We start from the raw sequence: 27,972 nt of genomic DNA, 5'->3' as shown, positions 1-27,972 counted from the left end.
CTCTCAGGCTAGGCCAGAAAAGAGGCGGAACTCCGTGATGCGGGGGCGGTTTCCACGCCGGATCGAAAAGCGGAGTGCACCGAGTGTCGCGGGAGCAGCGCCTCGGTCCCCTGCTCCCGCGACATGGCCTTCAACTTTGGGGCCCCCTCGGGCACCTCGGGCACCGCTGCAGCCACCGCGGCCCCCGCGGGTGAGTGAGCCTCGGATCTTCCCCCGGGGAGTGGGGAGGGCCCTGGCCCGCCCCTTCGGCCCGAGACCCTCGGGCTTGAGGCTCCGGGGGTCTCCTGCCCGCGCGGAGACTTTTTAGGGGCTTCGGAAAAGGGCGGGCCGAGCGGGCCGGGGCGGCTCCTCAGGAGGCCGCGGGGGGACTCGAGGCCCAACCCGGGGCTCGCACGCCGCGCGTGGGTCCTCGCAGAGCCCCGTCTCCGAGGGCTGGCTTCCCGGCGCCGAGGAGTCGGCCTCGGAGAGACTGCCGGCGGCCCCGCTCTCCCCTGGCCGTAGAGCCGCCCTGCCCTCCCGCCTCCTGGCCGGCGGGCACGCTCGCGGGGCTCCCGCTGCGGCGTCAGCCCCGGAGCGCGGGAGCCTTCGGCCTGGCCCCTCCGGTCCTCGCTGCGGGACTGCACGCCGCTCCCTCCTCCTGTTCCCGCCTCCTCCGCCTTCTTAACTCGTTTGGAGCAAGTCAGGGTTTGTCTTTGTTCACTTCTGTGCAACCTCCTGCTGACTCTCCTAATCCTTGTCTTGCTTTCTTTTCTCTTTCTTCTTTCCCCTCCCTCCTTTTAAAATTTTGTTTGTTTCTTTGCCTACACGCCTATCAGGATTTGGTGGGCTTGAGACTGCCAACTCCACCGCCAGTGGGTTTAATTTTGGGGGTTTCGGATTAACTGCTAATCCCGCAGTGAACTTTAATATTGGGAATTTCGGTGTTTCTACTACCTCGGCGACTCCGTTCAATTTTGGTAACAGTCTGGCAAGTGCAGGTAGATACTGCGGGTCGTATGTGTTAACGAATGTTGGGAGCTGGAGTCCAAGAATATTTTGTGGTTCCTCGAGTTTTGGAAAGAACAGCGACTTGTCTAATAAGGAAAGGAAATTCGCTTCCTGATGTCGAATCAAAAACACTTGTATCAAGTTTTGACTGTCTTAAAGGTTTTGAATTTGGTTTCTGCAAGTTATAATGTTCCTTTGTTAAATTTGCGTTTAATTGAACAGAATATACCTTCCAAGTGTAAGAATTTGGAATGGATTATTATGTTGAGTAGAATATATCTTCCAAACGATTAGCCATCTCTTCCAAAGTATAAACTCAGCAGTCAGGCCCATTTTCCTGGGATTCTTGGACTCCTGCAGTCATTTTTTCATTTTTCCTGCATCTTTCATTGCAATTTCATTTGATTGTCCTTGTGTTTCCCAAGAGAAACAAGTCTTATACGAACAGCAGTAACCTGTCTTATTTTTTAACCTGTGTAATAGTAATAGTGTATTTCTTTGGTGAACTCAGCAGTTTAGGATACATTTCCATAAGATATGTAATTATAGAAATAATCCCCAGTTCTTTATTGGATTTTTTGAGAAATGATGAGAGAGCAGTTTAATTTATTGTCAGATAGCATTGAGTTCTAAAAGGTAGGCTAGACATCTTTGCATTCAAAAATATAATTACGAAGGTTTTAATATCTATATGGATTGTTTGAAGCTTGTTGGAAATTTTGCAAAACAAACTAAAACATTAACTGTGTGTATATATATAAATTTAAAATAGCTCTATGTGTACTTTACATACAATGATCCTATATAAAAGTCTTGTTCCTCAGCTGCTCGTATATGAATTTATTGTCTGTATTCTCTTACCTTATGCCACTTATGCCCATGCCAATTTTATGCATTTGGTAAACGTTATTTATTCCCTAAAACTTACTGGGAAGTCTGATATTTTGAACAGTCATTTGTTACTGCAATGTGACTATCACCTTGGCATCTGATTTGAAAACATATTGAAAAGAATACTTGAAAATTCCAAAGATAAAATAATCCATTATTATTCAGATATATTTAAAGTGATCAGTGTCACTGTCGTGTGGTATATTTACTTTTTCCTGTTTGCTTAAAATTGGCACTGGGTAAAACAGAAACATTGTTTTGAAATTTGTGTTTCCGAACAAAGCCACCCAGCTCGTAATTAAACAACAATAAATAAACCTGTTGGTATTTGCTTGATTTCATGTTCATTTGGAGTTATTACTGTTAAGTTTTGACTTGTAATAATATAACTGTGTTTTAACTACTTTTATATATGTTCATTAACTTAGCCTTCAGCAAAGGGCTGATAGAAATTCTTGTTTATTTTTTAATTTTGTATCCTTGCAGATCCGCTATTACTAGTAAAGGTTTTTGATACGATGGAGCATGATAAGATACTGACTAGTGTTTTTATCGTGTAGCGAAATTCAGAATATATCTTAGTTTTTCTGTGAAAATGAGGAGTAATGAAAAAGATTGAGAATAGTGTTCAGTACTTCAGATGATTTTATCAAAATGTTTACAGTTTGCAGTACTGCAATAGAACCTACAAGTAAATAGAGTATTTGGTTGTGCCTGCATGCAACATATAGTCTATTCTTGAGTAATTTTCCAAATCAGAAGTATATGACTATCAAAGGGTTGTTTTTCTTTCCTTCTTCTTTTATGTTACAATATTGATGAATCTCTGTCTCTTATACCAGAAATATATGAGATTAAAAGTTAGAACCCCAGAAACCTGCGGCATAACTCAGAGAGCACTAATGGTTCAAACATTTGTCTTAAAAGTCTTTTTGGCTCCACATTAATAATCAGGTAAAGATTGACAATAAGGAAAAAAACATAAAACAATTTTAGATTGATAGACTAGCATTCATTCCATTCATAAGTCAAGTTAGATATGGTTGAGAATAATTTCATCTCTAGACTTACCTCAAAATGAAATTTGTGTATCTGTCAGAGTTGCCAAACTGTGAGGCAGAGGCCTGTGATGGCTCTGCTCCCCTTCCATGCCACTGCTTTCCACTTGGGGCTTTTTCCCCTTGCCTCTTCCTTCAAGAAACACATTCTTGGTGTATAGAGGTCAGTATATTGATGTGTTTCTTTTGAAAAGTTGCTTAGTCTTGATGGAGGCTAAATAGAAATATAAGCTAAAGTAGAATATAAATTAATTCAGCAAAGCCAAGGGTGCAGACTGGCAACACAGTCTGCCCATATGACCTGCTTGGCACGCCATTTTAAAAACATTTGAATTAGTTCCCAAAAAAAACCCCATTGAATTAGGTTTAAAATTCTGTAAATTTTACTTAGAAAATCTAGATCTTCGGTTTCTCTTGGGAAAAATTGGAATATATGATGCTACTAAACTACCATTCTCCTGCAGCAGTGATCTGCTGGAATTTAGGAACTGCTGCCATTTTTAAAAACTGTTCACATTGAACAATTCCACCACTCAGTAAACACCCAGTCTATTTCACTCATTAATGTTATCAGCCTAAATCTTGTAGGCATTTAAATTGCAACAGCTACTCTAAAAGTACATATGTAGTCATTTTCGAGTTTGTTAAATATTATGGCAATAGGCTTAACATGTTTTCTCAGCTGTAACTGTTCATCACCCCTTTAGTTGAAGAGTGTATATTGCTTTGCGGTATTTCACTTTAATACTTAGTCACTTATTTCTTGCAACATACTGACTTCTTGATTAGTAGTATAGTTTTTAAAAAATTGATGTTGAAAGTAGAGAAAGGAAAAAGTAGATCAATATATTTTGTCTTTATATGTAGCAATTACTTATAAAATAATTTGAAAAAGAAATTACCTCTTATGTATACAAAAGATTCTTCCTTCTATTTTATTTACCCTTTTTTCATTAGGTGGGTTTGGAGGATTTGGGACAACATCTACAACAGCAGGTTCTGCGTTCAGCTTTTCTGCTCCAGCTAACACAGGCACTACTGGTAAGAGGACTTCTTAAGTCATTTGTAGAAGTAAATGAGCTAGAGGTCAGATTTTTTTTGACTTATGCAATTTCAATTTTTCATTCAAAGGACTCTTTGGTGGTACTCAGAACAAAGGCTTTGGATTTGGTACTGGTTTTGGCACAACAACTGGAACTAGTACTGGTTTAGGTACTGGTTTAGGAAGTGGACTGGGATTTGGAGGATTTAATACACAGCAGCAGCAGCAAACTAGTAAGTATAAGAGGTTTTCATCTTACCTCAAATATAAAACCATAATAGTATTGAGTGCACTGTTCAAAACACATCAGTGGATATCTTTTTTTTGAAGAATTATAAATATTATATTCCATGGGGTTCCAAAACATGTTAATGTATGATGATAGCAACTGGGTAGAAGATTGATTGGCATGATTAGGATTATAAGACCTCTGTGTTTATTATCATTACATTTAAATTTTTGTTGTTGTTGCTAAAAATAACACAAATACAGAAAACTGCACAAAAGTACAGCTTAATGAATATAAGGTGAAGACCCGTGTACCCATTGCCCATGTTAGGAGGTGGACCTTATCCAGCCATTTCAGAGGTCCTCCACATTTCCCTCCCAATCGCTTCCCCATCAGAGAGACTATAGTCCTGTCTTTTATGGTGATCACTTCCTTACTTTTCTTTATAGTTTTGTCACTCAAGTGTGTAAACAGTATTGTTTAGTTTTATTTGTCTTAAATCTCTGTAAGTTCTCCTTTTAGCTCTCTTTCTTTTTTATTTTAATTTGTTGAAGAAATCAGATCATTTGTCCTGTAGAGTTTTTCAGTCAGGACTTTACTGATTGCATTCCTACAGTATAGTTTACCATATTCCTTTGTCCTCTGTATTTCTTGTAAATTGGGTTGCAGCTTTGTTAGTGTCATCAAGTGGATTCCGACTCCTAGTGACCCTGTGTACAACAGAGCAGAACCCTGCCTGGTCTTTTTGCGCCATCCTCCTTCGCATTTATGTCAGACGATGCTCCGCTGTCATAGGGTTTTCATGGCCATTTTTTTGAAAGTGGGTGGCCAGGTCCTTCTTCCTAGTCTGTCTTAGTCTGGAAGCTCTGCTGAAACCTGTCCACCATGGGTGACCCTGCTGGTATTTGAAATACCAGTGGCATAGCTTTCAGCATCGAAGTAACACGCAGCCGCCACAGCATGACAGTCGATAGACAGGTGATTTGGTTCCCTGACCAAGAAACAAACCCGGGCTGCAGAGGTGAGAATGGCGGTGGGAGCGCCAATTCTTAACCAGTAGACCACCAGGGTTGAATCTAGGGGCTTATTTATGTTGACGAGTCAGTTTTTTGTTTGTTTGTTTGCAAGAGTACTTTATAGGTAGTGTTGTATCCTTTATCAAAAGGCATATAATGTCTGATTGTCTCTATTTTTTGTGATGTTAGTAGCAGCCATTGGTGATTATTACCTAGATCCATTAATTCATTAGGGGTTCCAAAATGGTATTATTCCAACCCTATGATTGCTTTTCCATTTATTTGTTGGAATAGTTTTATGAGGAGGAACTTTACCTCATCTACTATTCAGTTGATTCTTTTCCTTTATTATTAGTTTGCAAAATAAAGAGTTGGTTCCCTATCATTCTCCAAAGGTGGCCAATTAATTTTTTTTAATGTCAGGAACTCAAGTATTTAAACTATTTGATATTTTTTTAATCCATTTTGGTTATTAGCCTTATTGATGCTTGAATTGTTCCATCTTTGGCCAGTGTGAGCCTCTTCAGGTTGGTTCCCGAGTCCTTTTGACACAAGTGTAGACTTAATCTTTGATAGCTTCCTTACTAGCTGGTATGGCAGTATGTTCCAGAATTATCTTGTGTGGATTAATTTATTTATTTATCACAAGAACCCTATGAAATAGTACTCCATTTTGGTGAAGAGAAGAAAGTGTACAATTGTGACTTTTCCATATACCTCCCAATAAATAATATAGGTACATAAATTCAAGTTCCTTTTATTCTTATGTAATGCTATTTTTGCTTTTCCATAGTCTGCTACCTGTTAAAATCACTTTTGTTTCATTTTCCTTAGATAACTTGATTGAATGGCTAAAATTCATCCTACTCAGCCATTGAAGATAATGTAGTACTTGATTAAACATGAATTTGAAGAATTGTCTAACCAATAGGACAAAGATAATAGAATAGTAGTCTCAGAATTATTCTTTTGTTGTTGTTGGCCGACCTCTGGGCTAAGCCATGGGTTGCCTTATGTGTCTTGTTGAGGGATCTGATTTATTTATTTTTTTTTTTTTGGTGAGGAAGATTGGCAACGGATGTTAGCCAATCTTCCTCTTTTGGCTTGAGGAAGACTGCCCCTGAGCTAACATCTGTGCCAGTCTTCCTCTATTTTGTACATGGGGTGCCCCCACAGGATAGCTTGATGAACAGTGTGTAGGTCCGCGCTTGGGATCCAAACCCATGAAACCCAGGCTGCTGAAATGGAGCACACAAACTTAACCGCTATGCCACTGGGCTGGCCCCAGAATTTTTCTTTCTAGTGTTCCAGTCATTCATCTTTTCTACCATCCTCCTGCAAAAATACAAAGTATGATGGAAATCCAAGTAGTTAAGGAGAAGAAAGGAAAAGTGAAGTTTTTTGTTTCTTGAAATAAAGTCTCTCCAGCAATAAGTTATTGTAAGTTGCACTTATTTTTGTTAGGAAAAATGAGAATTTGAATCTGGTGCTATTCGTTTTCAGAATGAAGGGGGCTCATTCAGTTATGTAGCAGCCATTCATTGAGTGTATGTTGTATGTCAGGGATTGGATATATAAGGTTGAAAACCACAATCCTTACTCATAGTCCACAAGGAGATAGAATAATAAACATCCAATTAGACAGAATAATAAATATTCAATTATAAAAAATACATGTGTGTGAAGGAACGAAAATAGACCCATACAAGGTGCTATGGAATGCAGAGGAAGAGCTAAATCTTGAGGGAGTTAGGCAATTGGATAAAGAAGGAAAAGGATATTCCAGGCAGAGGGAATAACACTGACGAAGGCATGAATGCATGGCATAGCATAATGAATTTGGGACCTGCTGTTGTAAGGAGTTTGAGTTTAATCTGCAAAGATTGTGGAGCCATTGCCTTCTTTTTAAAAACCCTGCTCGTATGAAGCGCTTGCTGTCTGGCTACACCATCTCTGATACATCTGATCTTAGTTATCTGCTGACTTCCTGGACACCTTTGGCAACTGGCTCTTAGTCTTGCTTTTCTTTCCAACTTCTGCTATCAATCTGGATTATTTTAGCATCCACATGGCTATGTCCCCAAACAGCCACGCCATCTACCTTTTATTCCAAAGACCTTCTCCATTTGACGTTAGCCACAATTCTTACCCTGGACCTTGGCAACATCTGAAACTGTTCTAATTCCGAAATCACTAACGTAAACATCCCAAACCTATTGCTCTTTTAGCCTGCCTTTTCAGCTACTTCCACTATAGCTGTTTTCAGGCCTCATTAGGATCTTTAGACCACTGACACTTTCTGCTCTTCCCTCAGCTTCTTCCTGTCTTCACTATCCTCTCTAATTAGCTTAGATTCCATGTCCTTCCATTTCAGTCACTCTTGCCAATATGCTCAACTTCCTTGTCCTTATTATATCATGTCTGCCTGAAAAAAAACCTCCAAGCCTGTGTAAGCCCAACTGTCTAGCCAGATACTGCTTGAGAAAATCACAACATAGAAGATTGAATAGTACCTTTGAATTCTTAATCACCAACCTAAGTTGAGGCCTCAACATTTCCTGGTAATCCTGAGAAGTTTCTATTTTCAACTTATTCTCCCACTTTCTGTAAGAGTTATTTTAGACCTTTATTCTCTTTAAATCTCAAATCTCTCTGTTCTCACTTTTGCACACGGCCTTGCCTTCTACTTCAAAGAGAAAAGAGAATCCCTCATTGTAATTCCTTCAACTTCCCACTATCAAATAAATCTATTTATCTACCTCCCTCTGCACCCATCTTTTTCTCTTTTCACCTGTGCTCTGGATCTCATATCCTCCCACCTTCTGGGGACCCTTGTGCTGTTGATTATTCTTCCCAGCAAACCATCCCCCAAAAAAGAAATTCTTCAGCTTCTCTCCCCAACCATCCTTCTCATCCACATTTAAACAATCTGAAGTTTCTTTTTTCTCAAAACAGTAACAACAAAACAAAACTACTTTAATCTCACATCTCACTTCAGCTATCACTCTCTTCTCCCCTTCATACTTGAAATAGTTATAGAAGAGTGGGATCCCCTGCTGCTGTCTTCTGTTACCTCTTAGCCCACACTAGTTTGGTTTCTATTTTCTTTGCTCAAATTGTTAAGGTCATTAGTCATCTCAAATCCAATGAACACTTACTCTTCTTTAATTATGAGAAATTCTAGCACATAAAAATGTAGTCAAATGACCCCATAGTCTACCAAATAAATTTCAACAAAAGTCAGAATTTGCCACATTTGTTTTATCTATCTCCTTTCCCCTCTTTTTTTTTATTACTCAAGTACTTTAAAGCAAATCCCAAACATATCATTTTACTCCTACTTTACTGTGCTTCTCTCTTTAAAAACATAGACATCATTCCAATTCACAATTAATAATTCCTTGGTATCATCTAATACTCAGTCCTTAATCAGATTTCCCCATATATCTCAGTAAAGTTTTCTTCAGTTGGTTGGTTCAAATCATGATCCAGACAAGGTCCACACATTCATTTTCTTATGTCTCTTAAGTTGTTGGTGGCCTGATTATTTCCAGTGGTGTCCGAGGAGTTGAGATTTTTAAAATTTATGTATGTATGTATGTATATATTTATTTATTTTTTGAGGAAGATTGGCCCTGAGGTAACATCCGTTGCCAACCTTCCTCTTTTTGCTGAGGAAGACCATCTCTGAGCTAACATCCATGCCAATCTTCCTCTATTTTGTATGTGGGATGCCGCCCAGCACGGCCTGATGAGCAGTGTGTAGGTCTGCACCTGGGATCCAAACCTGTGAACCCTGGGCTGCCAAAGCAGAGCGTGCGAACTTAACCACTATGCCACTGGGCTGGCCCCAAATTTTTGATCTTTACTTTTAAAAAATTATCATTTTGAATGCATGAGCTTTAATAAATTGAATGTGTTTGAATTGGTTGCATTCATTATTCTTTTTGATGCTCAGATTGTCACATTTTTGGCCACTGTGAGCCCTTAACTTCAGTGATAACCCAATCTGTTTTTTTTCCTACCTTATTATTTAGTATTCCTTATTGCTTTTGTCAGCTCATCTGTCCTTCCTCTTGCCACAGAGATTTTGCACATGCTGATCATCTTTGCCCCTACCCCATGGCCTAGCTGACTACTTCCTTTAGGCCTTAGCTGAAGTTCTAATGGGACAGCCTTCTCTTGACCCCTCTCAGGCTTGATTAGCTCCTCATTTAGTACTCTCATAGCCTCTATACTTCTCTGAGGCACTTCTCAATTGTAATATTTGTTTGATATGGTTAGTTTGTTTAACAAAGCTATCTGTCTTATTTACCACTGTATCCTTAGTATTTAGCTCCATGTCTGACACGTAGTGGGTACTCAGTAAATATTTGTTGAATGAATGCATGGTGAATGAATGATGAGGGTATGTATGATATATAAAACCAGGAGAGACTGTATTGTCAGGAAATCTGAGAAGAGCTTTTCAAGGAGGATGAGTGTTCATTGAAACATAAAGATTTTCTTTGGGATCTGAAGGAATAATCAACAGCCCTGAGAAGGTAGAAAGATATGAGAAGTCTAATATGCTAAGGCGTGAAAAGAGTCAATTGGATTTTGTAATTTGAGTTCCTCAATGGCTTCCAGCTGGTGAACTCTGAGTAGGCTAGTGTGGTTGTAATCCAGTGTGAAGTGAAGTGTACAAGGGGAAGCTGAATGTAAATCAGTATAGATCATAGTTTATCTCATTTAAAAGTTGAGGAAGATAAAGCCTAGGGATTTCTTGGCCAAGGCTTCAAGTCTTCTGGCTTCTAATCCAGTTCTTTACAATTTTCATATGCAGTCATGTGTCGCTTAAGAACGAGAATACATTCTGAGAAATGAGTCATTGGGTGATTTTGTCATTGTGGGAACATCATAGAATGTACTTACACAAGCCTAGATCATATAGCCTACTACACACATAGGCTATATAGTACTAATCTTATGGGACCCCTGTCATATACACCATCGGTCGTTGAGTGAAACGTATGTCACATGACTATATGCCCATTTGGGAATTAATAATACTCGTCTGGAGGGTTACAGGAGCCCCTCTCTAGCCCCATAGAAGCTTCATTGACCTTGTGGTACTTGCAATCTTTAGAGCTGAAAGGAAACTTGAATATCATCTAATATAGTGGTCCTAAAACTCAGGTCATTTCAGTATTATCTTCATGATTTTTCTCTTATCTACATACCATTCGTATTATTATTTAAGAATTTTCTTTAAATCAATTTACTTTTAAACATTAAATACATTTTATTTTATTTATTTTATTTTATTTTATTTTATTTATTTTATTTTATTTTATTTTTATTTTTATTTTTTTTGTGAGGAAGATCAGCCCTGAGCTAACATCCATACTAATCCTCCTCTTTTTGCTGAGGAAGACCGGCTCTGAGCTAACATCCACTGCCACTCCTCCTCCTTTTTATCCCCAAAGCCCCAGTAGATAGTTGTATGTCATAGTTGTACATCCTTCTAGTTGCTGTATGTGGGACCCGGCCTCAGCATGGCCGGAGAAGCGGTGCGTCGGTGCACGCCCGGGATCCAAACCCAGGCCACCAGCAGCAGAGCGCGAGCACTTAACCGCTAAGCCACGGGGCTGGCCGTAAATACATTTATTTTAAAATAAAAATTCATACTACTGCTATAAATGGAAAACCAGTATCATTTGCTATAAAGAAGAGATAATCAAAATTATGCACAAAGAAAATATAATAGTAATACATTCTAGGTAGATATCTTTGCTTCAAGCTCTGAGCCTTAGACTTGTTCTCCTGTTTGTTAAAAAGTGAGATAAGCAGGTGTCCTGAGGCATTAAAGGCATACTAGCACCAAACTGAGACTTTTTTTATATAGTCAGATAATTAAAAGAGAATTTTTTGTTATGTGAATTAGTCATTTAGTGACTCAGCTGTTGCTTGACAGCTGTAATTTCAGGTACTGGGGGTACTTCCTTACCTTGCGCTTTGGAAAGATTGATGTAATCTAACAACTTCACCCTTTCTATTGGAGAAATTGTAGCACAGAGAGGTTAAGTGACTTGCCCAAAGTTACATAGCCAACGGTTAATCCACTTGTTGTTCTTTTCACTATATATTTCTTTATAATAAGAGAAGGAAAAGTGTTTATTAAGCTGATATTGATATAACATTGATATAACGATTCTTCTTGCTTATTTTGTATCCTCCAATTTGTATTTATTATACACATATAACAGTAAAGGTTGTTTAAAAAACAATTCTGCAACTTCACGGACTGTACTTTTCCATATCCATATGCGTTTGTGTGTGTGTATGTGTTGGAGGGGGTCTAATGTCGTGGATCCAATTTGTGTTCTGGTAATGGAATTAATTGTATTAAGATGATATCATTTGAAAAGCAAGTTTAACATAAGGATTGTCCTAATATAAATAGTTTCCTATTGTTGCCATAACAAAGTATTACAAACTTAGTGGCTTAAAACAACAAAAACTTATTATCTTACAGTTCTGGAGATCAGAAATCCAGAAATAGGTTTCACTGGGCTAAAATCAAGGTGTTGGCGGGGTCGTGTTACTTCTGGAGGCTCTAGGGGAGAATCCTTTCCTTTGCCTTGTCCAGCTTCTAGAGTTTCTCTGCATTTCTTGCTTGTAGCCCCTTACTCCATGTTCAAAGCCAGCAGCGTGGCATCTTCAAATCTTACTTTGACTCTAACCACCCTTTTCCCTAATAAGGACCCTTATGATTATGTTGAGCCCACTGCTAATCCAGGATAATCTCAATTTAATCTCTTAATTTAATCACATCTGCAGAGTCCCTTTTGCTGTGTAAAGTAACACATTTACAGGTTCTGGGAATTAGGATGTGGACATCTTTGGGGAGGACATTATTCTGCCTGCCATAGGATCTGAATTAATTGGTTCTTTTTTTGAAATACTAATTTTTGCATACTTTTTTAGCATTGGGTGGTCTCTTCAGTCAGCCTACACAAGCTCCTACCCAGTCCAACCAACTGATAAATACTGCAAGTGCTCTTTCTGCTCCAACACTACTGGGAGATGAGAGAGATGCTATTTTGGCAAAATGGAATCAACTGCAGGCCTTTTGGGGAACAGGAAAAGGATATTTCAACAATAACATTCCACCAGTGGAATTCACACAAGAAAATCCCTTTTGCCGATTTAAGGTATTAATACTGCTTTTGATCTTTACTTGAAGGGTATGTGTAAGAGAAAATACGATATTTGGATTCAAATAAAGAAAACAAGTGCTTGGTTTTTTAGTACTCTTTGAACATGTACAATTATACTTTTGTTTTAAAAATACAGAAATTAGGGGCCGGCCCGGTGGCGCAAGCGGTTAAGTGTGCGCGCTCCGCCGCGGCGGCCCGGGGTTCGCTGGTTCGGATCCCGGGCGCGCACCGACGCACTGCTTGGTAAGCCATGCTGTGGCGGCGTCCCATATAAAGTGGAGGAAGATGGGCACCGATGTTAGCCCAGGGCCGTCTTCCTCAGCGAAAAAAGAGGAGGATTGGCGAATGTTAGCTCAGGGCTGATCTCCTCACAAAAAAAAAAAAAAAAAAAAATACAGAAATTATAAAATTGAAATGATTTCTTACATATCTGTGATTGAAGATATATAATTGACCAGATGTGACTCAAGGAAGGTGTGACTAGAATGTAATTTATAACTGAGGAAAAAATGTTAAGGGGAATGGTCTGCTTGGCACCCATAACGGGGAGACCCCAAACTAGAATTTAGTGGTATTCATCTACATTGTTCAGGAAAGTACACCCTAACCAGCAGTGTCTGTTCTGCTTGGCAAGTTTAATCCCATTGTCACTATTGTAGCTGGATGCCAAAGCCGTTAAAACAGTCTAGTTCGTTTTCTTTGTTCTGATTTCATGCCTACCAAACAGCCTTCTCATTTGAATTGGACTTCTCGGAGCTTCTGTTCATCAGCCAGTGAGAGTATTTAGGTCAACTTGGCTGTGTATTTTTCATAACAAATAAAGGTATTGCAATTAAGTTTATACTTCAGCCTCTCTTGAGTTTTGTTGGCCTGCCAGTCTCTTAAACCTAATCAGTGTGGACATCAGCCCCTGTTTGGAGCTGCAAGGCTGAGGATCAGACCCCCTTGAACATGGTTAAACAACAAAAAGTGACCAGCCTATCTTGTTAGAGAACATCTCTTTATCTCATCATTTTAACAAAATGTATCTTTTGAGTGTATATAGTTGAAATTTTAATACTTTTGGTTAGTGGCTAAGTTACTTTTTGTAAGTGATTAAGTTACAGTAGACATAGAATGAATTTAACAATTTAATTGTTTTTCCTTTTTTAAAAGTCAGTGTATAACATACATATGGTAAAATGCATGAAGAACTAATCTAGAGTGAATTTAATTTTTTTTTTTTTTGGTGAGAAAGATTGCCCCTGAGCTAGAGTGAATTTAATTTTTTTTTTTTTTTTTTTTTGGTGAGAAAGATTGCCCCTGAGCTAACATCCATTGCCAATCTTCCTCTTTTTGCTTGAGGAAGATTGTCCCTGAGCTAACGTCCGTGCCAATCTTCCTCTATTGTGTATTTGGACGCCGCCTCAGCATGGCTTGATGAGCGGTGTGTAGGTCCAAGCCTGGGATCCAAACCCATGAACCCTGGGCCACTGAAGTGGAGTGCATGAACTTAACCACTACGCCACGAGGCTGGCCTCTGAATTTCAATTTTTTTAAAGTTGTGTTATGAGTGATGACAAAAGAGAAATGCTTCTATCTTAAAAGAGTTAATTCTTTAGAAAAGTATAGTTTTTCATATTTAATATTATATAAAAAACCTGTTTCATCAAGTTTTGTATTACGTGAAACCATAAAATGATGTAGAAAGTCTTTATAGTATTCATAAGTTGACAATGTTATTATTGTACTTTAAAAGTATTTATTTAGTAAGTCATTTCTTTATACATCTGAAACAGTTTAAGATTCCATGAGTCAGATACACAGTAAAATAAATTAATATTTTGGTCCATGATTTTTGCAGTCATTTTTATAAAGACATGCAGAGTCGTTTCAGCAGTGTTCAGAAACACTCAACAAAAATGGATATCACAGTTTTTCAGAGGAGAAAGCTATTTAGTTATGCTGTTGAAGAGGAAATTTTAATTTCACCCTATAAGTTTATGTTATTCTTGGGTAAAATAGTTTCTCTTTATAATTGTGTGACCTAGGGCACAGAGTGGTGGGAAGAATCATTGTTCCCTTCATTACCAGACATTAAGCTGTTTTCCTGTTTTAGAGAGATTAAGCCATTAATATTAACACCTGCTTTAAGATCTGTACATATTTTTTATATCATTTATTTTGTCATCCCACAGGCAGTAGGTTATAGCTGTATGCCCAATAATAAAGATGAAGACGGGCTAGTGGTTTTAGTTTTCAACAAAAAAGAAACAGATATTCGAAGCCAGCAACAGCAATTGGTAGAATCATTGCATAAAGTTTTGGGAGGAAACCAGACCCTTACTGTAAATGTAGAGGGTATTAAAACGTTGCCAGATGATCAGTAAGTATACATTAAATATACTGTTTATTTCTGTGTGCCTTGGTCCAAAGAGAGTGGTCAACAGTGTGTTTGTTGCTAAAGCACACATTAAAGCTCAGAGCAGAATGTTATTTCTCAGCTAATGATTATTCAGTTTTTATAGAAACATTTGTTTAAAAGCTTTTTTCTCAATCTTGGATTTCTTATTAGATGCTAATAATTTCTTAGATTTTTCATTCAGAAACAGGAAGAAACATTAATCACGTCTGCCTGCAAATCAAGGGCCACAGAGACATTATTGGAAAGTTTTAACTGATTACTATTCATGTTCATTCATGGATAAATATAACTGATTAACTTCCCTTGTCCTATGTATGATTTTCATACTTAGTGGCAAGACATTTACTTTAGGATATTTTGGGTTAGAAGAATTATTACTATTATTGAGATATAATAACTGAAATCAGATTTTACTTCTTGCTATTAATTGCAGTGAAGCAACGAATAAACTTCAACAGAATCTCCCAAGTACTTCTTGATTCTGAAAAAAATAATAAATAACATTTACTTAGGACTTTGCACCTAAGCAAACCTCTACAAATATTACTTTATTTGCCTATCTTATTTTAACTTTATCATTTAAGTTGATTTACAAGTGAACATAACATTAAGGAAGGGTTCCTTATTTTCTAATTTTAAGAAAAAAATATTTTAATTCCCTTCTAAAACAGCCATTTCTGAATTTGGCTAGGACCATTCTAAAATCACATGTTGCATTGTTATTTGTGGCTATGAGTTATGTGCTCCATATTTTATAACTTGGTTATTTTTCCCTCAGGACAGAAGTTGTCATTTATGTTGTTGAGCGTTCTCCAAATGGTACTTCAAGAAGAGTTCCAGCTACAACACTATATGCCCATTTCGAACAAAATAATATAAAAACACAATTGCAGCAACTTGGTGTAACCCTTTCTATGACTAGAACAGAACTTTCTCCTGCACAAATCAAACAGCTTTTACAGAATCCTCCTGCCGGTATGTTTCTGGAGTCATAGAATTGAGGAAGTGAAAGATTTAGAAATATATGCTTCTTCTATTTGGGGAGGTGTTGGTTGGTTTAATGTTAGTAAAACCAGTATCAGCTTATCACATGTCTGCTTATTTGGGAGGTAGTTTTGAATGTTTTTATTGTATTCATTAATTCATTCTTTCAGTTTTTGATTTTTTTTTTTTCTAGCTTATCTTGTTTTAACTGAGTATTCCAGTAAAACCCGAATGTGTTCTCACCATAAAAGATTCTAGGTGGCATAACTAGATTGACTGTATGACAGATCCTCTTAATCTCCCTTCCGCAGAACTAACTACTATTAATAATTTATTGTATTCTATTAGTCCTTTATCTGTGATTTTAATATAAGCATATGTACGTGGAAGTCCTTAAAAAAAGGATTCTGCACTGTACATTTACTGCAATTTGCCTTTTCACTTTACAGTATTTCTTAGTACTTTCCGTGTCAGTGTATGAAGGAAAAACTTATTGTTAAAAACTACATGGAATACGATGGATGTACGTTACTTCACTTAACCTCTAGGTTGTTTTCAAACCTTTTCTCTATTATAAACTATTCAACAATTAACATCCTTGTAAATATGTCTTAGAACACATGGATATGTATTTTTTTGGAATAGAGTTCTGGTAATGAAATTTTTGAGTCAAGATTATGTATACTTTATATATTGTTAGATACTGCCAAATTGCTCTCCAAAGAAAGTTCTACCATTTACATTCATAACAGAAATGTGCTATTTTTCTCATATTTTTCTTTTTTCTAATATTTTCATTTGCATTTCCCTGATGCTAGTAAAGTTGAGCATCTTTTTGTGTGTTTATTAGCCACATGTTTGTATTTTTTGTGAATTATCTATTCATATCCTTTGCCCATTTTCTATTAGATTTTTTGTCTTCCTTATTTAAAGGAGCTCTTTCTATATTCTGGAGGTTAATCTGTTATCCTATAAATTATAGATATTTTCTTTCCAATATATACTTTTTTTTAGCTTTATCCTGGAAAAATTTTTTATGTTTGTAATGGTCACATTTGACAGTCGTTTTTCATTACAGTTTCTGGTTTTGTGTCTTTAGGAAGGCTTTTCCCATACAAATACTATAAAAATGGAAAATAGCTTCTTTTAGAAAAAATATTTCTTCTTTGTGGTAGGTGTTGATCCTATTATTTGGGAACAAGCCAAGGTGGATAATCCTGATTCTGAAAAGTAAGTGTGTCTTCATCTTGCTTTCATATAAGAACTAATATTTGCTACTAGGGAAGTAAACAAATGCAAGCTATTAATTATAATTCTTACATTTGAGGTGAGTTTATTTTCATTTTCATTGCTTCTTAAAGAACATCAACGATGGTAGGAGAGCACAGTGTGATAAAGACATTGAAATCTGAGTCCAAGTCCCCTAATTAAATTTGCATTTAATAATGCAATTTTTGACTAAATTCTATTTCCTCATTTGTAAAATCGGGAAGTTGAATAAAATCTCTATGGTGTAACATTGTTGAATTCATAATCATAGATCTGCCTTCGAACCCTAGAAATTTAATGTGAAATTACATGAATGTTATTATGAAAACCTTAACTTCTTATATTTTGTAATAATAGGCTTAAGGCTGAAAGGCTGAAAATTGACCACTTGCATTTCCTCAGGTTAATTCCTGTACCAATGGTGGGTTTCAAAGAACTTCTTCGAAGACTGAAAGTTCAAGATCAGATGACTAAGCAGCATCAGACCAGATTAGATGTAAGCATGTAGCTTCATTCTCTGGCCTTGGGCATAGTAAAAGGGATTATAGACATTTCTTTTTACCATGTGTGTTACTGTTTTGTCTTACGGGGAAACAATATATTGTATACTGCAAATTCACAATTATAGTTCTGTACAACTACTTTCTTCTATTAAAGAGTCCCCAAAATCATGTAAATCTGGTTTGATTTTTTTTTTTTTTTTTGTGGAAGATTAGCCCTCAGCTGACATCCGATGCCAATCCTCCTCTTTTTGCCGAGGAAGACTGGCCCTGGGCTAACATCTGTGCCTATCTTCCTCTACTTTATATGGGACACCGCCACAGCATGGCTTGAGAAGCGGTGCATTAGTGCGCGCCGGGGATCCGAACCTGCGAACCCCGGGCCGCCGAAGCAGAGCACATGCATTCAACCACTGCGCCAACCTGGCCGGCCCCACGATTTGATATATTTTTAACAATGAATTTAGAATTGTTGGCTTAGCAAATTAAATTAGAATACCATTTCCACTTCCAGCCAGAGAATGCATATTATTTTCTTTATTAAATACTTTTATTTATGGGACCTTATGAAAAATGAAGGCTACAATTATGATTTTTTTATGTTGTCATAGTATACTATAATTGTAGGCTAATGAAGCAAATTTAAATTATTGAATGCTTAAACCTACTTAATATTTTATTTTATAAAGTAGACTTTTGTAGTAAAGGTTCTTAAAGGTCACCTCCAAATTATAACTCTTATATGGAATTCCTGATGAAATATTCATTCAGATTCTGAGTAGTGAAAAGCTTACTGTTTTATGAAGCAACCCATACCATTATCAGCTAGCTCTAATTGATACAAATTCTCTTTCTTACATCGATCCAGTATCTGCCTTGCTATAATTTACACCCATTTTCTCTGGCGTTGCTTCGTAGGTAATTACTGTGCTTTCTCTGACTGCCCTACAGATGTTTGAACATCATAATCATTCTTCCTTTTTAGTATTCTCTTCTCTGGCTAAAAATTCCAGAATGGTTTTGTATGTCACGTGATTTTCAGACCCTTCATTATCTTAGACTGGATGCACTGAATTTATCAGCATCACTTTTAAAATGAGTTGCCCACAGTACTATAAATGGGGAGTGACCAAAGTTCTTCAGAATAAGACCAAAGAAGCTATTGATTCTCTTTATTTTTGTCAGTCTTGCTAGATGTTTGTCAATTTTATTGATCTTTTCAAAGAAGTAGTTTTTGGTTTCAATGATTTTTCTCCAGTTTTGTTTATAATTTTATTAATTTCTGCTCTTAACCATTTCCTTTATTCTGCTTGCTTTGGGTTTATTTTTTTCTTCTTAGTTTCTGAAAGTAGCAGTTTAGGTTATTAATTTGAAACCTTCCTTCTTTTCTAATATAAGCATTTAATGCTATTAATTTCCTTCCAAGCACTGCTTTACCTGAATCCCACAGATTTTGGTAATGTTGTATTTTCATCTTTGATCCATTCAAAATATTTTCTAATTTCCCTTGAGAGTTCTATTAGACTGTTGGATTTTTTGACTAATGGGTTATTTAGGTTTCACTTCCAAGTGTTTGGAGATTTTCCTATTATTCTGTTGTTGATTCCTTCTAATTCTATTATGGTCAGAGAACTTTGTATGATTTAAATTCTTTTAATTTTGTTAAGCTTTTAACCCACATGCCTTTGAAAAGAATGTGTATTGTGCTGTTCTTTGATGGAGTTTTCTCTTAGTGTCAGTGAGATCCAGTTGGTAGATCGTTGAGTTCTTCTATATTCTTGTTGATTTCTCTGTCCGCTAGTTCTGTTGTGAGAGGAGAGTTGAAGTCTCCAGCTACAATTGTGGATTTGTCTTTTTCTCCTTTCAGTTCTATCAGTTTTTGCTTCATGTATTTTGAAGGTCTATTGTTAGGTGCATAGATCTAGGATTGTTATGTTTTCTTGGCAAATTTACCTTTCATTATTATATAAAGTCCTTCTTTATCCCCAGTAATTTTCTTTGCTCTGAAGTCTACTTTCTCTGATATTAATAAAAAGCCACTCGTAGCTTTTCTTTTGAGATAGTACAAGATGGTATATCTTTTTCCATCTTTTTACTTTTACCCTGCCCATATCATCATATTTGAAGTGAGTTTTTGTAGACAGCATCAAGTTTGGATTTAGGCCCACCATTTTATTATTTTTTTCCTGTTCCCTCTTTTTCATTCCTATTTTCTCTTTTCTGACTTCTGTTGGGTTATTGGACATTTTTTATCATTCTATTTTTAATTTATTGTCTTTTCAACTATCAGTTTTTTTAGTGGTTGCTCTAGGGTAGTAGTTCTCAGTGGGAGGTGGTGGTGGTGGTGATTTTGTCCCCCAGGGCATGTTTGGCAAAGTCTGGTGACTTGTTTGCTTGTTACAACTAGGGGAATGCTATAGGCGTCTAGTGGGTGGAGGCCAAGATACTGATAAATATCCTACTGTACACAACAGTGAGTGCCCCTGGAACAAAAAATTATCTAGCCCAAATTAATAGTGCTAAAGTTGAGAAACCCTTCTCTAGATATTATAACGTATCTCCTTACACCAGAGCAATAGGCTTTTCCTGGAGCTGTTGGCATGATGCTCACTTCCAGGTTTGGGGCTTTGCTGAAACCAGACTGGGGTATGCCTCAGGGAAAAAATGGTAAGCTCACCACCAGTTCAGTGGTACTTTAAATTCATGTCTCCTTCCCCAGTCCTCCTGCTACTATTTATTTTTCCGAGTCCTCAAATAGTTGCCCATGCATTCTGTTCAAGTTTTATAGCTGTATTCAATGGGAGAGGTTAGAGTGGCATGTACTTAGCCCGTCTTGTCCAGAATTGAAATCTTTCGTATCTTTTCTCAATTTTTCTGTTGCACTTCATATCTTTTCTTTATTGAATTTTAGGAGTTCATCATTTACTCTCGATTTTAATCTCTAGTGTGTTTATAACATTACAGATATCTCCTACTTCCTTGTCTCTCTGCCAACTCTTGTCTATGGTGACCTTAGTTGAATAGGAAACCTTAATTTTAATGTAATGATATCCCATCATTTCTTTGCCTTGTGTTTTCTTTTTTGGGAATTTGCTTAATAACTCATTCTTCACCCCAAGTTGTAGGAGTCTCCTACATTTTTTTCCTAATATTTTAGAGTTTAACCTTTCACATTTGGGTCTTCTGTCCTCATGGAGTTTGACTTACTATATATAGTAAGTGGTATGAACCCAACTTTCTCTAAATAGTGGGTCAATTTTTCCAATGTCATTCACAGAAAATTGGTATTTTCCCCGATGATTGATCAAAGCAAAGCATTTATCAAACCAAGTTCCCATATATATGTGATGTAGTCTGTTATCTTAAATCAGCTTCACAGTTTTTTTACTCTTCTGGCTTTATGGTATATCTTAATATGTGGTAGAGTGAATCTCCAATCTTTGTTGTTCTCTTCCAAGTTTTTTAAGCTCTTTATGGATCTTTATTCTTTTGTAACAGTTTTAGAATCACTTTGTCAAAACGCTAGCATTTTAGTTGGAATTGCATTTAATATATAATTTGCAGAGAACTGAATCTTAATAATATTAAATTATTTGATCACAAACATGTTTCTTTACTCATTGAGGTCTTTTATGTCTTTTGAAATAGTTTAAAAATATTCTCTTTAAAAATCTTGAGCATTCTTTCTTAATTCCTAGATTGTTTTAGTATTTGTCAGTAAATACTGTAAATGGTAACGTTTCTATTTTTTCTTAGTTATTGTTGGTATAAAAGAACACTATAATTACTCTTGGGTCTGGAGGCCCTGCCAACTTTTCAAAACTGGGGGAGGGAGGGTGCCTAGTTTACATAATATAGAACATGGCCACCTAATTTTGTCCCTTCAGCATGGCCTGGTATCGGGAAGGTTCCTTAAAAGGTGACATGTGCAGGTGGACATGCTAAAATATGTCTTGCACAATCTTCTTTCTTTCTTACAACATTTCAATATAAGCCAGTGCCATAGGAGGTTTAATTATAACAGGAACAATTATGGGATTAATTCTGATGGGGAAACTTGAATGAAATGGGATTTTAACTCAAATCTGTAAGGTTAAGACTTCATAAGGCAGAGCAGTGGGATTTCATGCTAGGCAAAGAGCAAATCAAAGATTCAGAGGCATGAAAATATATTTGGTTGTGTAATTAATTTCCTTTATTTTCCCCTCCACTCTGCTAACTCCCTCCAAAGTATTTTGTAACAGTTAACACTGGACTATACTATGCTTTCTGGAAGTAGTTAGGTTTAATTGTCTGTTAAGGCCCCTCCTTGATGTCACTTTATAGATCTTAACTTTTTCTATTCATGGCCTAGTTGTTGCTCTATTCCATATTATTACTTCAAATTTCTTAATTATTTCTGAACTCTGTGTTTTATTTTTCTATAAACTTTGCCTCATGACTAAATTTCCTAGAGTTCTAAAGAAATCTTTGAATGGTACTTTTTAACTTTTAGATGTACAAAAGAGAAAGAAATATAAAGGCAGATTTAAAGGGACAGAGTTTATATTTTGAGAGATGAATCTCAGGCTCATCTTAGAATTAGACTTTGCATATGGGTGTACCTGATAAATAATTCTGATATCAATACTGGATTTACCTTAAAAATATTTTTTTAAAAAACAGATCATATCTGAAGATATTAGTGAATTACAGAAGAATCAAACTACAACTATGGCCAAAATTGCACAATACAAGAGGAAACTCATGGACCTTTCCCATAGGACCTTACAGGTAGTAATTTGGAATTTTTTTTCAACATTTATAAGACTATATATGTGACAGAAGTGTTAAATATGGATTTTTGCAATAGGAATAACAGACTAAAAGGAAATAATAAAAATAGTCTGAAACTGAAAGTACCAAACTTTCTCAGTGAAGTTGGAGGAGAGGTCTCACAGGATTGGATAAAGAAAATACAAATATTCTAAAATTCACAAGCTATTGAGAGGGTAGGGGAAAAGCAGTGAAGAAATAAATCATCTTGGTGCAAGGAAAGCATGTACCACCAGATCATTGAATCTGGTTTTCATAAAAATAGTAGAAAAATATAATTTTGATTTTGAGTGCAAGAAAAGGGAGTGTAACCAGTAATGGATGAAAAACAATAATAGAACTTCCAAATTAACAAGAGGAAATAAAAGAATAGCCACAAAAACTGAAATTATCATGAAAACAGTAATATTACATACCAGAATCAATGGGATACAGCAAAAGCTATATTCAGAGGAAAGCCTATGTATAAGAGGAAAACTTATAGCCTTAAAATACATTTTAAAATACAAATGCAAATATAAGGAACTTAGTACTCATCTTAAGAATTCAGAAAAAGACTTAAGATAAGCCAAAAGAAACCAATAAGAAAGAAATAATGTGAAATGAGTGAAACAAAAAAATTAATCATAGTAGAAAGAATAAATTGAAAAGCTGTTTCGGGCCGGCCCCGTGGGTTAGCGGTTAAGTGCGCATGCTCCGCTGCTGGCGGCCCAGGGTTCGGATCCCGGGTGCGCACCGACACACCGCTTCTCCAGCCATACTGAGGCCACGTCCCACATACAGCAACTAGAAGGATGTGCAACTATGACATACAACTACCTACTGGGGCTTTGGGGGAAAAATAAATAAAATTATTAAAAAAAAAAGAAAAGCTGTTTCTTTGAAAAGACCATTAAAATGGCTAACCATCTTGTAAGTCTGAAAAGAGAAAAAAGAGACATCTCATGAGTGTGAAGAAGGAAAAGAAAAATTAGTAGTGAGAAAAGGACACCACTGATAGACAGAACAGAGGAAAAAATACTGCGTGAAATTCAGGGCAACAAATTTGGAAGCTAAAGGAACAGTAATTTTCTAAGCAAAATTGAAATTACCAAAATGAATCTACAGAGAAGTAAAAATCTTAAATAGATAAATACCATGGAATCTATTGGGCACGTTACGGAAGATCAACCATGGAAAAAGCACCAAGGCCAGATAATTTCATTGCTGAATTTTGTTTAACCACTGAAGACCTAATTCCAAGGTTACTTTAATTATTCCAGACAAAAGGAAAAATATAGACAGCTTCATTTTTTAAAAGCAGCTTTATTGAGATATAATTCCTATACCTTACAATTTATCCATTTCAAGTATATAATTCAATGGTTTTCAGTAGATTCAGTCTTGTGCAACCATCACCACAATCAATTTTAGCACATCATCATCACCCTAAACAGAAACTCCATGCCCATTAGGAGTCACTCCCCATTTTATCTCCAACCCCCCTGCCCTAGGCAACCACTTTCTGCCTCTGGATTTGCCTATTCTGGACACTTCATATAAAGGTAATCATATGATATGTGTTCTTTGTGACTGGCTTCTTTTCACATAGCATAATGTTTTCAAAGTTTATCCATGTTGTAGCATGTAACAATACTTCATTCTTTTTTATTTCTGAATAATATTCCATTGTATGAATATACCACTTTTATTTTATCCATTTATCAGTTGATGAACATTTTGGTTGTTTCTGCTTTTTGGCTATTATGAATAATGTTGCTGTTAACACTTGGGTACAAGTGTTTGTGTGGATGTATGCTTTCATTTTTCTTGGGTACATAAATAGGTTTGGAATTGCTTGGTCATGTGCTAACTCTATGTTTAACTTTTTGAGGAACTGCCAAACTGGTTTCCAAAGCAGCTGCACCATTTTACACCTCTGTTTTTAGTACCCCCCCCAAAATAAAATCTATGAACAGATACCTCTAATAAATAGAGATGCAAATTTATGCTAAGTGAAAGAAACCAGACTTAAAGGCTACATATGGCATGATTCCATTTATATGACATATGCAAAAAGCAAAACTGGAGACAGATAACAGATCCGTAGTTGCTAGGGGCAGGAGCTGAGGGGAGAGGAGTGACTTGTAGGGGCAGGAAGGAACTATCGGGGGTGATGGAAATGTTCTATATCTTGATCGTGGTGATGGTAACATGACTGTGTTTGTCAAAATTCATAGAACTATATACCTAAAAACGGAGAATTTTGTTGTATGTAGATTATACCTCAATAAATCTGAGCAAAAAACAGAAATGCAGAAATTCTAAATGAAATATAAGCAAAGAGAATCCAGCTTCTTACCAAATTCTAAAGGAATATACTTTGACTAAGTAAGGTTTATTTCAGGAATGCAGGGTTGGTTCTATAATAGAAAATGTTTCAACATAATTTATCATATCAGCACATGAAAGGAAAAGACTGTTACCAAGAATGAACAGCAAATATTCTAAGAAACAGAGCACTAAAATCACATTCAGAAACTAAACCCTGATACCCAATATTATTATATATTCAGTGTAATCTTGGAGGTTTTCTTAAATATAATGAGCCAAGGTAATTAACTAATATAAACATTGGGAAAGAGATTAAATTATCTCTTTTTGCTGATGACATGATTGTATATGTACAAAACCCAAGGGAATAAACTATAGAATTAATGAGGTAAGATGGCTAGATACAAGGTAATTGTACAAAAATCAGCACTTCTTTATACTATTAATGGAAATTGGAAAATAATCCATTCATTATGAATTAAAGTCTTTACAAATAGAAAGATAGATAAACCATATTCTTAGATGAGAAGACTTAATATCCACTTTATAAAATTTTAAAATGAATTACAACTTAAGAATTGATTAAAATCTTTAAGTTTGTAAAGAACGTTAAGTGTTTTGAAGATAGCTTCTAGGGGAACAAAGAAAACAGTGAAGGGGACTTGCCTTACCAAATTTTAGAAGCTATTTTAAAGCTCTTGTAATCAAATCAGTGTGGGATTGGCATAGGATTGGACATATAAAGATTGATGGAACAGAACAGAGAATTCAAAAAAATGTATCTTAAAATTTAATATGACAAAGGTGTATTTCAATTCAGTGGGTTTATTTAATAAGTGATGGCTGGAGTGACAGGCTTTCATCTGGAAAAAATAAAACTGCACCACTGTGTCACACCATATATAAGAATAAGGTGGATTAAAGACTTAACTCTAAGAAATCTGTGAGATTACATGTACAACCTACAGATTGAAAAGACTTTTGGCCAGAAAGCCAGAAACTATAAAACAAAACTGACTACAGAAGACTTAGAAAATTTTGTATAGCAAAAGATACCAGAAGCCATTTGTCAATAGTCAAGTGATAAATTTCAGAAAAAGAAAATCATACAGCACTGATGTTAGCTGTGATGTTAACATTCATATTATACAAAGAAATTCTATAATTTGACCAAAAAAACCAATTGACATATGGGCAAAGAATGTGTAAAGGCAGTGCACAGAACAGTACATGAGAAGTAGTTCTTAACCATTGAAAGATGCTCCTTTAACTTTCAGGGAAATGCAGATTAAAGAAAAAATATGAGACACCTTTACACTCATCAGACTGGGGAAAATTTCACCACCACCACCTACTGCTGACAGGGAATGTGGGGAAGAGGGTACTCCCACATGGCTCATGAATTTAAATTGTTAGGATCTTTTAGGAAAGCAGTCTAGCAGCTTCTGTTAGACTGAAAACACAGACCCAGCAATCTCATTCTTGGTGGTCTATACTAGTAAATAAAGAAGTGTATACAACAGTGTTTTTATTTTTGTTTTTGTTTTGTGAGGAAGATCAGCCCTGAGCTAACATCCATGCTAATCCTCCTCTTTTTTTGGCTGAGGAAGACCAGCTCTGCGCTAACATCTATTGCCAATCCTCCTCCTTTTGTTCCTCCCAAAGCCCCAGTAGATAGTTGTATGTCATAGCTGCACATCCTTCTAGCTGCTGCATGTGGGACGCAGCCTCAGCATGGCCGGAGAAGCAGTGCGTCGGTGCACGCCCGGGATCTGAACCCCGGGCCGCCAGTAGCAGAGCGCGTGCACTTAACCACTAAGCCACGGGGCCGGCCCTACAGCAGTGTTTATTACAGCATTGTTCACAGTGTCAAAACTAGAAACAAAATATATGCCTCTCAATAGAGGAGTACTTGAACAAATTATTGGTTAATATATGAAAAGTTATGTGGCCATTAAAAATAAATTAGAGGCATACATCAATGTACTAATGTAACTTGCCTCATAAAATGGACAAATGTAATTCAAATCTCGAACTGTTAAGATTTCTACTATTGTTAGTGTATTATTCAGCTGATTTCTTTGAACAACTCATTGTAATAAAATTATACTTACATAACTGAAAAGAGATGATTCTATTTGTATTGGTGGGTTTTCTTTGTATAGGTCCTAATCAAACAGGAAATTCAGAGGAAAAGTGGATATGCCATCCAAGCTGATGAAGAGCAGCTGCGAGTTCAGCTAGATACAATTCAGTGTGAACTGAACGCACCTACTCAGTTTAAGGTGAGCACTTATACATAGAGCTGGAATTTGTTTCAGGTGCATCTGCAGAGAAATGTTACTCGGTCTTAAAAAGGAATTTTGTATACTTGTTTTTATTAAGTATTTGTTCTCTTTAATCAAAACTTCCTTTCTAGACTCTTAATCATGAGGTTTTTGGCTTGTATTAATTTATGTTTCAAATAATGTACCAAGGGAGAATTAGACACCGTTAATATAGTACCTATCCTTTTAAAAGAAAATAATCTCTTTTAGAAGTAGTGGGTGTTGTTAGCAGTTGTAATTTGACTCAGTCTTATTTTTAGGGCCGACTAAATGAACTGATGTCCCAAATCAGGATGCAGAATCATTTTGGAGCAGTCAAATCTGAAGAAAGATATTACATAGATGCAGATCTGTTACGAGAAATCAAACAAGTAAGTGTTACACTAGAGTGTACTTCTAAAAAGGTGAATTCACCACTTCACCTCCATTTGAATGGCTATTATCCAAAACACAGAAAATAAGTGTTGACAAGGATGTGAAGAAGATGGAACCCTAGTGCATTGCTGATGGCAATGTAAAATGGTGTAGGTGCTATGCAAAACATTTCCTCAAAAAATTAAACATAGAATTACCATATGGTCCAGCAATTCTACTTCTGGGTATATACCTACAAGAATTGAAAGCAGGGACTCAGATATTTATACACCTGTGTTCATAGCAGCATTATTCACAACAGCCAAAATGTGGAAGCAACCAAAGTGTCCATGGATGGGTAAATAGATAAAATATGGCATACACACACAATGGAATATTATTCAGCCTTAAAAAGGAAAGAAATTCTGACACACACTACCACATCGATGAACCTTGAAGACGTTATGCCAAGTGAAATAGGTCAGTTTAAAAGGACAATTATTATATCTGTTTCCACTTACATGAGGTACCTAGAGTAGTCCAATTCAGAAAGAGTAGACTGGTGGTTGCCAGGGGCTAAG

General features: G+C 36.5%; 1 protein-coding gene across 3 annotated transcripts in view; it reads left to right on the top strand.

Annotated features, from left to right (window-relative positions):
• Positions 1 to 27,972, top strand: part of NUP54 (nucleoporin 54) — a 30,633-nt gene continuing 2,661 nt past the window's right edge. Inside the window, exons 1-12 of one of the 3 annotated variants that reach the window (XM_058547281.1) lie at positions 1 to 190; positions 816 to 977; positions 3,894 to 3,977; positions 4,068 to 4,211; positions 12,193 to 12,419; positions 14,603 to 14,790; positions 15,608 to 15,804; positions 16,989 to 17,043; positions 17,485 to 17,578; positions 22,248 to 22,355; positions 26,876 to 26,995; positions 27,298 to 27,408. In XM_058547281.1, coding sequence (XP_058403264.1) covers positions 124 to 190; positions 816 to 977; positions 3,894 to 3,977; positions 4,068 to 4,211; positions 12,193 to 12,419; positions 14,603 to 14,790; positions 15,608 to 15,804; positions 16,989 to 17,043; positions 17,485 to 17,578; positions 22,248 to 22,355; positions 26,876 to 26,995; positions 27,298 to 27,408 — 1,557 coding nt within the window. In that variant the 5' untranslated portion in view covers positions 1 to 123. Of the gene's footprint in view, positions 191 to 815; positions 978 to 3,893; positions 3,978 to 4,067; positions 4,212 to 12,192; positions 12,420 to 14,602; positions 14,791 to 15,607; positions 15,805 to 16,988; positions 17,044 to 17,439; positions 17,579 to 22,247; positions 22,356 to 26,875; positions 26,996 to 27,297; positions 27,409 to 27,972 lie in introns of all 3 variants that reach the window. The other 2 variants (XM_058547279.1, XM_058547280.1) reach the window with 2 other exon arrangements.

This window comes from Diceros bicornis, chromosome 8 (genome assembly GCF_020826845.1).
Source record: "Diceros bicornis minor isolate mBicDic1 chromosome 8, mDicBic1.mat.cur, whole genome shotgun sequence".
Lineage (NCBI taxonomy): Eukaryota > Metazoa > Chordata > Mammalia > Perissodactyla > Rhinocerotidae > Diceros > Diceros bicornis.
This window is presented reverse-complemented; position numbering and strand designations above follow the sequence as displayed.